Source organism: Canis aureus, chromosome 4 (genome assembly GCF_053574225.1).
Source record: "Canis aureus isolate CA01 chromosome 4, VMU_Caureus_v.1.0, whole genome shotgun sequence".
Classification (NCBI taxonomy): Eukaryota; Metazoa; Chordata; class Mammalia; order Carnivora; family Canidae; genus Canis; species Canis aureus.
Genome location: NC_135614.1, coordinates 28,870,851 through 28,885,133, shown reverse-complemented (window position 1 = coordinate 28,885,133; position 14,283 = coordinate 28,870,851). Strand labels below are relative to the sequence as shown.

General features: G+C 39.3%; 1 protein-coding gene across 26 annotated transcripts in view; it reads left to right on the top strand.

The window, feature by feature from the left end:
* The window catches only part of KCNMA1 (potassium calcium-activated channel subfamily M alpha 1), a 717,266-nt gene that overhangs the window by 463,936 nt on the left and 239,047 nt on the right, over nt 1-14,283 (top strand). For all 26 annotated transcript variants that reach the window (XR_013377873.1, XM_077895128.1, XM_077895127.1 and 23 more), the window contains one exon: nt 11,445-11,520. Coding sequence is in view for 25 of the 26 variants with exons in the window: in XM_077895128.1 (XP_077751254.1) it covers nt 11,445-11,520 (76 nt within the window). In the remaining variant the exon portion in view is untranslated. The remainder of the gene's footprint in view (nt 1-11,444; nt 11,521-14,283) is intronic.

The window sequence follows — 14,283 nt, the reverse complement described above, 5'->3', positions numbered from 1 at the left end:
TTGGTTAAGCCAGTACTTTATTTTATTTTGTTTTATTGTTGTTGTTTGACCTGATAAATTTGTTATCACTTTTACTCTTTATTGGTTTTCTGATTCTTCAGTTATAAACACTGAAATAGAAATCATCTACCTCCTCATGCTGTTAAGATGACTTTTTCCTCAAGATCTTAAGGTGAATGCATTTTTAAAAAGATTTATGTGTTTATTTTTAGAGAGAGAGAGTATTTGCATGCTCATGGAGTGGGGTGGAGAGGCAGAGGAAGAGGGAGAGAGAGAAAATCTTAAGCAGAGTCTCTGATAAGCAGGCTTGATCTCATAACCCTGAGATCTTGACCTGAGCCAAAATCAGGAGTTGAATGCTCAAACGACTGAGCCGCCTTGGAACCCTATGCTGAATGCAATTTTTATAGGTAATCTCTTATTATGCTATAGTTTTCTTCCAACTTCTAGTTAACAAGTATGCTCTTTAAAATTAATTTAATATAAGTAGAGAGGCAGCATGCTTAGTGGGTATATTAATGATTTTAGATTACTCAAGTGATTACTTAGGAAGGGGAAATTTGCTAACTATTTGAGGAAAAAAATAAAGCTTCATTCCATTGGCATACTATTGACCAAAATAAGTAAATACATCAAGATGGATTAACAAGGTTAAAAGAAGAAACAATCCTAAACCCGTGGTTCCCAAAGTTGGCTGCACTTCAGAATCATCTGGGGAGTTTAAAACATTCTGACACATTGTACCCCAGACCAATTAAATCTGAATTTTTTGGGAGTGGGAGGCCGGTATCAGTATTGTTTTAAAATCCCTGGCTGATTGCATTGGCAGCAGAGTCAGGGAACCACTGCCCTGCAGCCTTGTTTTCTCAAAGTGTGGTCTCTGATCAAGAGCATCTGCACCATGTTAGAGCCGGATGCAGAGTATCAGGTCCCATATCAGACCCACTGAATCAGAACCTGAATATTAACAAAATCTAGGTGATTCATTTGCACGTGGAATTTGAATAGTGTCTTTTTTTTTTTTTTTAGTGTTTAACATGAACTTAAGTGTTTCCTTTTTTTTAATATAAATTTATTTTTTATTGGTGTTCAATTTGCCAACATATAGAATAACACCCAGTGCTCATCCCATCAAGTGCCCCCCTCAGTGCCCATCACCCAGTCACCCCCACCCCCCGCCCACCTCCCCTTCCACCCCCCCTAGTTCGTTTCCCAGAGTTACGAGTTCTCATGTTCCGTCTCCCTTTCTGACATTTCGAATAGTGAATGTCTAATGCAGGTGTAGCAAACTAGGCCCCTTGGACTATTTATATGAATAAAACTTTATTGGAATATAGCCATGCCCATTCATTTGCATACATTTACAGTAGAGTGGAAAGTTGTGAGAGATCCTAAAATATTTACTATCTGCCCATTTTCAGAAAAAGTTTGCAGTGCTTCTCAGTGTGGATGACTCCTTAGAATCATCTCAGCTCTTAGAACTCCCCCGCCTGGCTGTACCCAGGCCCATGAAGTCAGAATAGATGCAGTTATGGTGTTTGAAATGTGCAGCCAAGGTTTAGAACGACTACCTTAAAGAGGAAATGTTACTGCATTAAAAAAAATCTGTTTTTATGTTGGAGGTGGCCATTGTTGAATATTAACAAAAAGAAACAGTGATAGAAGACTGATGTATCAGACCATGTAAACAACTTTAGAATCTGAAAAGAAAAAAAGGAAAAAAACCCATCTTAAACAAAATTATAGATTTAGAAAAATCCTTTAAACATTGAAAGAAGAATGATGAACTATGGGAGATAATAGAGAGCGTAATGTCCTTAGTACAATAGAGCCCAGACACACACACACACACACACACACACACACACACACACACACACATCATTTATTTATTTTAGAGAGAGAGAAAGAGGGAGATTGAGAGATAGCATGAGTAGGGAGAGGGGCACAGGGAGAGGGAGAGTAAGTCCTCAAGCAGACTCCCCACTGACAGAGTCTGTCACGGGGCTTGATCCCAGGACCCTGAGATAATGACCGCAGCTAAAATCAAGAGCCATCCACTTAACTGACTGAGCCACTGAGGTACCCCAACAAAGCCTACATATATTAATAAGATGAAGACACAGGTCATCTGGCAAATGCCGCTATAAAGCACTTTAAAGTAGAAAATAAAATGACTAATAATTATGTGAAAACACTTAAATTCATTTGTTGAATTAGAAAAGAAACCTGAGGGGCAGCCCCCATGGCCCAGTGGTTTAGCGCTGCCTTCAGCCCAAGGCGTGACCCTGGAGACCAGAGATCGAGTCCCACATCGGGCTCCCTGCATGGAGCCTGCTTCTCCCTCTGCCTGTGTCTCTGCCTCTCTCTCTCTCTCTCTCTCCCCCTCTCTCTGTCTCTGTCTCTCATGAATAAATACATAAAAATAAAATCTTAAAGAAAAAAAAAAAAAGAAAAGAAACCTGAAATAGTGATGAACTTCTACTTGGGGCCTTTCCAAAGGTGAGGCTCACTTTCCCTCCCACCCACCCTTCCCCCTTGCCTTCTTTCTTTTATCACAGTGCTCAACCTGGTGGGGATGTGGGCAGATGACCATTTACATACTGGTAGAAATGCAAATTGCTAGCAGACTTTGGCAAGAGAATCTCAGTGTTGAAAGTGCTGACTTGAGCACTGATGTTTGCAATTGGAACTGACCACCACCTGAAAAGTCTGTGCCAGGGAATCGCTTACAAGCTTGGGGCTTTCCGCAGGGAGACAAATCTGGTTTGGGACCTGGCTCTGTTGCTTACAAACTATCTGCTGGACACACTGTCTAGTCTGTTTATCGTTAGCTATTTTCTTCTGTTGTCCTTGTAAACAATAATTAAAGGTTTTGGTGTGCAAGAAGTAATTAAGAATAGTTGACAATCAATAATTATAGGTTGTATCATTGTCAACATCATCATTTCACCCATAATTTAAATATCAATAATGTATACCGTGTGTGTGTGTGTGTGTGTGTGTGTGTATGTGTGTGTCTTTCTGGACTTTCTATTTTTCTTGTTGACTTTTCTGTTGAGTTGTATACAATCCTATACTTTTTAATTCTATGGTTTCATATGATGAAATTACCATTTATCGAGTACCTCCGATGTGCCTGCATTGTACTATCAGAATACTTATTCTTCTGGTACATAATCTCCAGGGTACTTTTCTTTTTTTAATTGAAGTATAGCTAACATATAATATATTAGTTTCAGGTGTACAACATAATGACTTGACGATTATATACATCATGAAATGCTCACCACGATAAGTGTAGTTACCATCTGTCATCCTACAAAGTTATTACACTGTACTTTTCATCCCTGTGACTTATTTTATAACTAGAAGTTTATACTTCTTAATCTCCTTCACCTATTTCTCCAATCCCCACACCAATTCCCCTCTGGCAATTATCAGTTTGTTCTCTGTATTTGTGAGTCTGTTTCTGTTTGTTTGCTTTGTTTTGTAGGTTCTGTGTATAAGTGAAATTATGTTGTATTTGTCTTTTTCTTTCTGGCTTATTTCACTTAGCATAATAGTCTCCATCTGTTGTCATGAATGGCAAGATTTCATTATTTTCCTTGGCTGAATTATATATATATTTATATATATTATATATTATATAATTATATATATAATGTGAAATGTGATATATATGTATATATACATATACATATATATATTTATTCATCTATTAATGGATATTTCAGTTGCATCCATATGTTGGCTATTGTAAATCGTCCTGCAATGAACATAGAGGTACATGTATCTTTTCAAATTAGTGTTTTCATTTTCTTTGGATAAATACCTAGAAATGGAATTACTGGATTTTGTGGTATTTTTATTTTTGAGGAAACTCCATACTGTTTTCCACAGTAGCTACACCATTTTACATTTCCATCAACAGGGCATGAGGGTTCCTTTTTTCCCACATCCTTGCTAGTGCTTGTTATTTCTTGTATTTTTTATTCTAGCCATTCTGGTAGGGTGAGATGATATCTCATTATGGTTTCGATTTACATTTCCCTAATGATCAGTGACGTTGAGTGTCTTTTTATCTCTATGTCTTCTTTGGAAAAATATCTATTTAGGTCCTCTGTTCATTTTTTAAGTAAGATTATTTGTTTTCTTGGGTGTTGAGTTATATGAATTCTTTATGTATTTTGGATATTAACCCCTTTCAGATATATCATCTGCAAATATCTTCTCCCTTTCAGGAGGTTTTTGTTGTTGTTGTTGTTGTTGATGATGATGATGGTTTCCTTAGCTGTGTAAAGAGCTTTTTAGTTTGATATTGTCCCAATTGGTTTTTTTTTGCTTTTGTTTCCCTTGTCTGGGAAGACATATCCAGAAAAATATTGCCAAGACTGATGTCTAAGACATTACTACCTATGTTTTCTTATAGGAGTTTCATGGTTTCAAGTTTTACATTTTGGTCTTTAATCAGTTTTGAATTTATTTTTGTGTATGGTGTAAGAAAGTGGTCCAGTTTTATTTCTTTTCGTGTAGCAGTCCAGATTTCCCATGCACCATTTATTGTGGAGACTGTCTTTTCCCCATTGTATATTCTTACCTCCTTTGTTATAGATTAATTGACCATATATGCATATGTTTATTTCTGAGCTCTCTATCCTTTTCCATTAATCTCTGTCTGTTTTTATGCTGGTATCATACTCTTGTGATTACTAGAACCTTGTAGTATATGTTGAAATCTGATATTGTGGTACCTCAAGCTTTGTTCTTCTTTCTCAAGATTGTTGTGACTATTCAGGGTCTCTTGTGGTTCCATACAAATTTTAGGATTATTTGTTCTAGTTCTGTGAAAAATACTACTGATGTTTTGATAGAAATTGCACTGAATCTGTGAATTGCTTTGGGTAGGATGGGCATTTTAACGATATTAATTTTTCCAGTCCATGAGCATGGAATATCTTTCCATTTATTTGTGTTGTCTTCAGTTCCTTTCATTAATATATAATAGTTTTCAGAGTAGAGGTCTTTCGCATCCTTGGTTAAACATTTATTCTTTTTGATGCAATTGTAAATGGGATTGTTAATTTCTCTTTCTGCAATTTCAGTAAAATATGGAGACACAATAGATGTCTGTATATTGATTTTGTATTCTATAACTTTACTGAATTCATATATTAGTTCTAACAGATTTTTAATGAAGTCTTTAGTGTTTTCTATGTATAGTAGTAGGTCATCTGTAAGTAGTGATAGTTTTACTTTCTCCTTACCAATTTAGATGCCTTTTATTTCCTTTTCTTGCCTTATTGCTATGGCTAGGACTTCTAGTACTATATTAAATAAAAGTGATGGAAGTAGACATCCTTGTCATCTTTCTGATCTTAGGGGAAAAGCTTTCAGCTTTTCATGGTTGAGTATCATGTTAGCTGTGGGTTTGTCATATATAGCCTTTATTATAATGAGGTATTTCTCTCTATACCTGCTTTGTGGAGAGTTTTTATCATGAATGGATGTTGAATTTAATGGTTTTTCTGCATCTATTGAGATGATTATATCATTTTTATCTTTCATTTTGTTAATGTGATATATCATGTTGATTGATTTATGGACAGTGAACTATCCTTGGAATAAATCCCAGCTGATCATGGTAAATAATCCTTTTTGTATTTTTAAATACGGTTTGCTAATATTTTGTTGAGGTCTTTTGCATCTAGGTTCATCAAGGATATTGGTATGTAATTTTCTTTTTTTTGTATTATCTTTGATTTTGTTATCAGGGTAATGCTAACCTTGAAGAATGAACTTGGAACCATTCTTTCCTCTTCTATTTTTTTGGAATAGTTTGAGAAGGATAGTTATTAACTTTTCTTTCAATGTTTGGTAGAATTCACCTGTGAAGCCATCTGGTCCTGGATTTTTTGTTGGAAGTTTTTTCATTACTGCTTGAATTTTGTTACTAGTAATAGGTGTATTCTGATTTTCTATTTCTTCCCTATTTAGTCTTAGAAGACTATATGTTTCTAGGAATTTATCCATTTCTCTTAGGTGGTCCAGTTTGTTGGCATATAATTTTTCATAGTAATATTCTTTGTATTTCTGTAGTATCGGTTGAAACTTCAACACTTCCTTTTTTTTTTTTTTTTTTTAGTTAAAGTTTGCTTATTTTTTAGTAATCTCTACACCCAATGGGGGTTTCAAACTCATGACACCAAGGTCAAGAGTTGCATGCTCTTCTGACTGAGCCAGCTAAGTGCCCCCCCTCTTCATTTTTTATTTCATTTATTTGCATTCTCTCTCTTTCTCGCCTCCTTCCCCCACCCCACCCCTGTCTTTCTCCATGAATTTGGATAAAGTTTATCAATTTTGTATATTTTTTTCAAAGAACTAGCTCTTAGTTTCATTGATCTTTTCTATTTTTCTATTTAGTCTCTTATTTCATTAATTTACACTCTGATCTTTATTATTTTCTTCCTCTACTAATTTTGGGCTTTTTTGTTTTTCTTCTTCTAGTTCCTTTAGGTGTAAGGTTAGATTGTTTATTAGAGATATTTCTTGTTTCTTGAGATATGCCTGTATGGCTATACACTTCCTTCTTAGAGCTGCTTTTGCTGCATCCCAAAGATTTTGAACCTTTGTGTCTTCAAGGTATGACCTGAGAGATGAAGGTACTAAGACTAGGTGGAGAGCTCTGGTACAGTTGCAACAGAGCCTTAGCCAATGTCTTGTAGAGCTCTACAGCTGGATGGCTCTTTAGGATTGTTCCCAGATGGAGGCAGGGCAGCAAGTCTTTGTTACCACATGTACTGGTCATTGGGGACCATCCCTGGCCAGGGCATAACCTTAGGTGAGACCTCTTCAGGAGTCAGGGAAGCATAAAGATCTCTGAAGAAGGGACCTGTCTGTGCCTCACAACATCCACTATAGATCATGTGTGTTATTCATTCAGTGTAGTCTCAAATATCATTTAGATGTGTTTTATTTAGGATTCTTATAGTTAGTGTGTGAGCTTATCTTTGTTCCACCAATATAATTCCAGCTTTCAAAACCAACGCAGAGTATGGAAAATGAGGGGACAGTCCATTTTAATTAGTTGACTATATAATAGAGAGGTTTATTATTTCTTAATATTTAAAGGAACTCACTTGAACTCACCTGGATCTTTGTGGGGGCATAATTCATGGTTTTGGTACACACACATTTTCTTCTTTACAACTTTGTTATAGTCATTTTAAATTTTCCTAGAATATCATTTTATTTCAGAGATTTTAAGTTATAGGGAATAAATGATAAGAATACAGTATTATGAAGCAAAGAAGATGAATGATTTTTCAGTTAGACATTGCCCATCCCACCTCTCCCTTTCCCTGGTCTCCTTTATGTAGTTTGAGTTTCCATCTGTTCTTCTTTAGGAATTCTCTGGAAGAGGGACCATTGGTTAAGGCTCTTCCCTGGTTAGGATGCTTTAGATTTCCTGTGGGTGTCAGTCCTCACCTCTTAGGTGAGCCCCCTCAGTGCTCGTGGCTTTTCTCTTTAAGAAGCCCTGGATGGTCTCAGAGTTCTGAATGCAGAACATGTACCCTTTAACTATCTGCTCATTCTTTTTCAAAAGGATGATTCATTGATTCAGTTCAAGTGGGTATTTATAGAGCACTCACCTTATGCTGGGCATTAATTAAGTTATATGAAAAAAGCCATGAGCAACGAAGACACTAGTTCCTCCCCTCTTTGAGCTGATGGTATAGATTAGGAGTCAGAAAGTAAATCACTTGAGTAAGTAAGACCTGAGTGCTTTCTCATGCCGTGGGGAAAAGTAAAGTGGGTACAAGGAGTAGGAGTTTGGGAGGCGGAGAAGAAGAGAGCTTGAAGTTTGGGTGGAGAAGCCAGGGCAGGTCTCACTGAGGTGGCTGCATTCAGGACACACCTGCAGGAGGTATGGGAGCACATCCCGTGGCCATGTGAGGTAGAGCACTCTGGGCCGAGAGCAGGTGCAAGATCCCGAGGCAGGAGCATGCCTGTCCCAGCAGAGATGGACCACGGAGGGAGGCAGCCAGGAAGGGAGGAGAATAATATCAGGAGCAGGAGGAGGCCATCAGATCCAAAAGGAATGGGGTGGTGCTTTAGGTCTTTGGAATACTTTGACTTTTACTCTGTGTGAAATGGGGACGTTGGAGGATTTTGAGCAGAGGAGAGGCGTGACCTATTTTACCTTTTGAAAGGTTAAAAAACTGTCTGCTGTGCTGAGAATAGGCCAGCAGAGTCCAGGCAGGAAGCAGTTAGGGAGCTGCAGGGCACATGGTTCAGATGACCATTTCTCCAGTCAGTTTGGCTTGATCTAAGGATAAAATGTAGACTGCTTTTTTTTTTCTTTTTAACCCACACAAACCTGTTTAGCCACTTGCATTAGTGAAAGACAATGCCATGAAAATTACACGCACAAGGCAGTCAAATAAAGGTCACTGTCGCGGAAAGTCGTTCCTGCCTCAGCTAGGGTCGCTTTTGCTGGGGAGACATAGCTCTTTCTTGTCTCCATCCTGGAAAAACTGTTTTCCTAAGAACCAGCTTTTCTCTCCTGTACGTTATTAATCTTCTAATGTCTCCCTGCTTTTTTGTTGACTAAGTGCTCAGAGCTAGGTCTACAGTTTACCTCCAGCAAGAGTACAGGACCTATGGCGCCTGCATTCACTGTGTTTCCCACCCTTATTTTCAAACAGACCCATTAAAAGAGAAGCTTTTTTTCTATTTTCCTGAGTCACTTTAAAATCTGGGAAGCTACAGACAAGTAACATGTACACAATATCACCTACAGTAAAAAGAAAGAAAGAAAAAAGAAAGAAATCCAGCTCAAAGTTTGGGTCATTTGTATTCCAGCTTTGTTTCCACAAGTGAAAAACTACATATATGTATGCAAGTATATATATATATATATATATACACACATACACACACATTGGATTGGATTCCCAGGATTTTCAGGCTAAAACAGCAGCTAATACATCACTAAAGCATCCTTATGTATCCTGACTCCTTTCAGTGTCGCCAGTCTTCTTTGAGTTTCTAAATGTGTTACTTTTATCTCCCAGCAGTGTGTGCTAATGGTCCTGGGCTGAGACCAGCCATCCAGGGTGGACTGGATGCTTAGGACTAACAATGGAGTTTATTAAAAATATGCCTCCCAGCCCCTGCTACTCATTCTGATTTTTCTTTTAAGATTTTACTTATTTATTTGATACTGAGAGAGAAAGAGCACAAGGAGGGGGAGTGGCAGGCAGAGGGAGAGGGAGAAGCTGAGAGGGAGCCCTATAATGATGACATGGGGCTCGATCCCAGGACCCCAGGATCATGACCTGAACCAAAGGCACATGCTTAACTGACTGAGCCACTCAGGTGCCCCTCATTTTGATTTAATACAGTTAGAGAACTTTGAAAATATTTTGCATACACAATATATTTCCCAGGATCCTGGGTTTTTGAAGACCTTTTTTGTTGTCTCTATTGTTGCACAAGTGCTTGATGGGCATCAAAGTTGTGGGCCAGATTCTCCTTGTCTAAGATTTCTGAGTGTTGCTCATTGTCATCCACACATACTGTCACATCATGGGGTCTTCGTGGTGTTCATGGTGACCCTCTCCCCAGCCTGACACTTTGTTTTTTAATTTATATTAATACTTAATATTTGAAGAAAAACAAAGGCAGATACTTCTTGGCATGAGTTTCTAAGAGCTCGTCGTTCGTTTTGCTACTTAATCTTGAGTCCTTTTTTCCTTTCTAGAAAGTTCTTTTTGATTTTGTCCCGGCCATTACTTATGACCTACAGATTGTTTGTACTTCCCTTGGAACATGTTTTATTCATAGGTTGGATTTCTGTGATCTCCCCTCCATTTCCATTTTTTTAGATTTCATCCTTTTTTTCTCCCTTTTCTTTACGTTCTCTGGCTTCTGGGATTACTCCTCAGTTTTGTTCTCTGTGGCATTTGGCTGCGCTAAGTGAACCTTTCATCAGTTCTGTTAGGACTGTATTTTGGCTCCTGGGCCTTCAGTTCATCAATATCCCTTCTCATCTCTGTACTTTCTGGTTTAATAAAAGTAATATAAATATCATTTGGCATAGAAGGCCAACGTCTTCTGAGAAAATCTTCTGTTCATGAAGGTAAATCCCTTTTAGATAAGAAATTTCCCTTTCAAGCTATTATCCCTTTCTCCTTCTTGTGCAGTGGGATTTGTGTTCCCCTCTTGGGCTTTGCGTTAGTCCCTCATTGTCCCCCTTAATGCTTGAACAAGGCGAAATCTAGCCAGGCCCGATGTGGAGCTGTACAGTGAAAGCTACCCGTCTATCTCCTTTCCTTGATCCATTGCAGTGACTCCACCACCTTTTCCCCATCACTTCTACCTCATGTACAGGGGCCTGAGTAGAGTCTTACCCACTGGCTAAGAGCGGCCTATCAACAACATAGCTGGCTCTGTGCGTAGTATTCCACTAAGTGGCACAGCAAGGGGGGAGGGGGCATTGACAAAATGCTTCCAGAAAATCTGTAAGAGAAAATCCCCTTAGCAAAGGGTATAATATTGAAAATATCTCAAAGCTGTGATGATTGGTATTTTGTAAGTAATTCTCTTACTGATGGCCAAGCATGAAAGCCCCATGAGTGACTCAGAATGTTTTTTGGCTCATAAATTTGATCTCAACAGAAATCTATTTTACCCTGGGCTATTAAAACAAAACAGTAATTTGTGTTTTCTCTAGTCCTTGATTGTATCTTCCTTCCTGGTACCCATCTCTCTTCTGCTGTCTAGAAATGCTGGCTTTTGGTTTCTATTCAGCAGAGGTTGCCAATTTAGAAAGGACAAACATTTATCTTGACACTTAGTAAAAGTGGAAATATATATGCTTTGGCTTCTGAGGTTATGGAGTGTGAGATCTTACTGATCTGAATTTTTTTTTTTTTTTTTTGGTTGGGAGAAAAATATAGAAGTTTTCTAGAAAACAGATAACACCGTGGACTATACTCTTCATTTTATCAGCTGAAGATAAAGTTGAAAAAAAAAACAAAACTCATAAGACATCAGGTTATCCGATTTGTTCCTAATCTGCTCTTAGCATAAAGGTTACCCTGCCCTATTCCCAGTGTTTTTCAGAGACAAAAATCCTCTCAAAAAAGTAGGTAACTTAGAAACAGAGCTTTAAATCTGGAATGGGCAAAGGCTTTCCCCACCAGACCTTCCTCTGTAGTGGCTCAAAACAGGCCTCCTTTTAATGAGAAAGTTTACCAGTGGAGATTGAACCAGTCAAGAATCAGAATGAAGGACTATGTCAAAGGTACTGGATGGTTTAATCTTCTGCAAGAACTTCATATCCCTTCAACCCTGGCAGCTGTAGATCAAATGGCAGAGTGTGAACATTAAAACCACGCAGTGAGAATAATGTGTCTCTATTTCATTTCTCTTTCCAGGTTTGAGATTTTTAAGAGCTCTCAGACTGATACAGTTTTCAGAAATTTTGCAGTTTCTGAATATCCTTAAAACAAGGTAAGATGTTCTTATTCACATTTTTAACACGTTCCACGCCCCCCCTCAATGCCAAGTTGTAAATATCAGATGTCTTTGTGTCTTTGTTTTCATCACTGTAGAGTGAGAGTTCTGTTAGTCTCAGAAAGAGGGATCTAACACCGAGATCTGGAGAAAGCCCAAAGTAGGGCTTGGGTCGCTCTCTTCTGCAGGACTGGGGACACTTTGCTAAGCAGAGAAAGAGCTGCGCATGTGGAAAAGTAGACAGTTTTGGGGTGCTTGGAAATCAGCGGCAGCATCCTGGAGAGATGGTGCCTGGTGGATGAGGGATCGAGCAGCTCATTGATTGGGAAATCCTTGCTCCCAGGTTCTAAATCGCCCCTTTATTACATCACTAAATAAGAAATTGAACCTGAACGTAAAAGCAATGGAAGCGGTGCTCTTTGAGAGGCAATCACAGACCTCATACGGCAAACAGAAAATCATTTCATTTCAAAGTACATTTTAGATGTTCACTTTATAGCCAGTGTAGTCCCTGGGGCTTGCTCTGTGAATTGCCTTTTGGGGAATACCTAAAAACCTCCTGCCGAACGCACCATGACTACTTCTGTTAACTGTGTTATGATCTGGAAAACACTACTGGACCAGGAGGAAAAATCCCCCCGAGATGCCTTTCCTGATGACCTGCGGGTTTGCAGAGCTGGCCTGAAACCAGGCTGCCTTGATGAATAAACTAATAAAAGAGGTTAGACGTCCTCTAATGGAGAATAAGTACAGGCCATAAATTTCTCTTATAGGAAATTACACTTTAAGAAGCTCACTGCTAATGTTCCATTTCCTCTGAGGTTGACGTGTTTGATAAATGATTAAAAACAGGACACTTCTGGATTTTGTGATTTATAATTAATACACCTGCATTTGTGGGGCCTTGGGTTCCACATTTTTTGAGCTGGGACTCAGCTTCCCGAACCTGTCACACCTAACAAATGTGACAAGCTATTGGCCTCCCTCTTTGGGGTTCGTGTTTTACGTTTTATTTATTTCTTTTATTTTGGTTTGTTTTAATTCCATCTTGCTTTCTCCTCGCTAACTACTCATTTGTGTGCTTGTGGGATAACTTTGCTTTCTGTTAACCAAGTTAAAAACCCAATGAGCATCTCTCTACTCAGCAGGAGTCCCGTCTAGTGTGTCTCACTGCCCTGCACTTTCATTAGCCTGGGGTCAGCATTTATGAATGTTCCATTTAATAGTATGTAATATTATTAATATAGAGTGAATATTATTATTCTTTGTATTCTTCTGAGTGACAGTAACCCTTTTCTTTTTTTTCTTTTGACTCTTTCTACCTTTTTAATAGCTCTTCTGTGCAATGGACTCATATTACTCTTGAAATTAAAATGATCAATAAGCTAGCAACTCTCCATATTTACCCATGTCATAATTGCTCCACTCAAAGATATTTTTGAGGGTAGAACTGGTTTGTACCCAGGGGCCAAGCAGAGGGAGTGTATTTAAGAGACACATGTTTTTTTCTAGTGGGGGAAGGTGTTATGTGGAGTCAATACTCTCGAACATGGTATAGGGCTCCTCATTCCCTCTTTTGTGTTTACATCATAAATTTGGGGGATTTGAATCCTCTGACACCAGTGTTTTAAGAATGTGCCACTAGTCCAAAGAATAATGTGGAAAGAAAACTGTGTTCTATTTTACTTGCATTCCATATGGATCCTTTTTGGACTTGGGAGAACGATAAGCCAAGTAGATAAAAAATCTTTTCCTGGGCTTTTATGAAGAGACCCACCAATTCCCCATTCCTTGGAGAAGATTCCTTTCCTTTAGGTGCAGGAAATAGCACTCACATCCCTGGTGAACTGTCCACCTGCTAGGTCTAGTTAGAGTGGTTCATTCTCCCAGTGCACAGGGGAGAGAGTCAAAGCAGCCAGCTGGGGAAAGAGGTGACTAGAAATCAGAAGAGAGTAGCCTTAGGGAGGAGTCGTGGGGTGGCAGGCTGCTGGGTGTCTGCTGTCCTGAGGCCCAAACAGCATTTGCCCAGCACCCCACTTCTCACTCAGTTCAATGCTTTCTATGGTAGAGGGGGTTTTCATCACAACCCCACAACTTGGATTGTCCCAGTTCCTCTTGCTTATGTGGGTGACTGAGTTAATTCAACAAGCCTGACTTGAGTGTCCATTCCTACCAGCAGCTGGGTGGGTGCTGGGGTAGCATCCTGCTACCAGAGAGCACAAGAGGAAGGGGGCCAGCCAGCAGAACCCGTGTGCTTGGTGCTGGTGCTGGGGCACAGGTACCTTCGGGGGAGGGGTGCTGCTGGGTGGGGGAGGTGAGGCATGGAGGAGAGGAATGAAACCAAGCTTGATGTGAATGCCGGTTAGTCAGGACTCTTCAAAGAAAAGGGTTTGTCTTAGGGAAGTTTCCTAGAAAACTAGGTGTTGTCCATGTGGGGCTGGCTTGGGCCTGTGAGGGTCAGGGAGGGTGGTGCCGACCTCCAATCACGAAGTTGCAAATGCACGCAGGTGAGAGAACATGCTCCTTGGGGGAGCTCTGAGTAATCCTGTGCTCCTGGATACTGGGGGCTTTGTGCTGGGAAGCAAAGACGACATTAGGAGGTCAGGCTAGGCCCAGATCCCAGGCACAGAAGAATTGACTTAATTCTAAGAACTCTAGAGGCTTTAGAACAACTGTCTGAGCCTATTCTCTGGATGCTTTTCCTTTGTGCACCTCTGAGCCCAGATCCTGAATCCTCTGATGCAGAGAATTGGAAGCCTT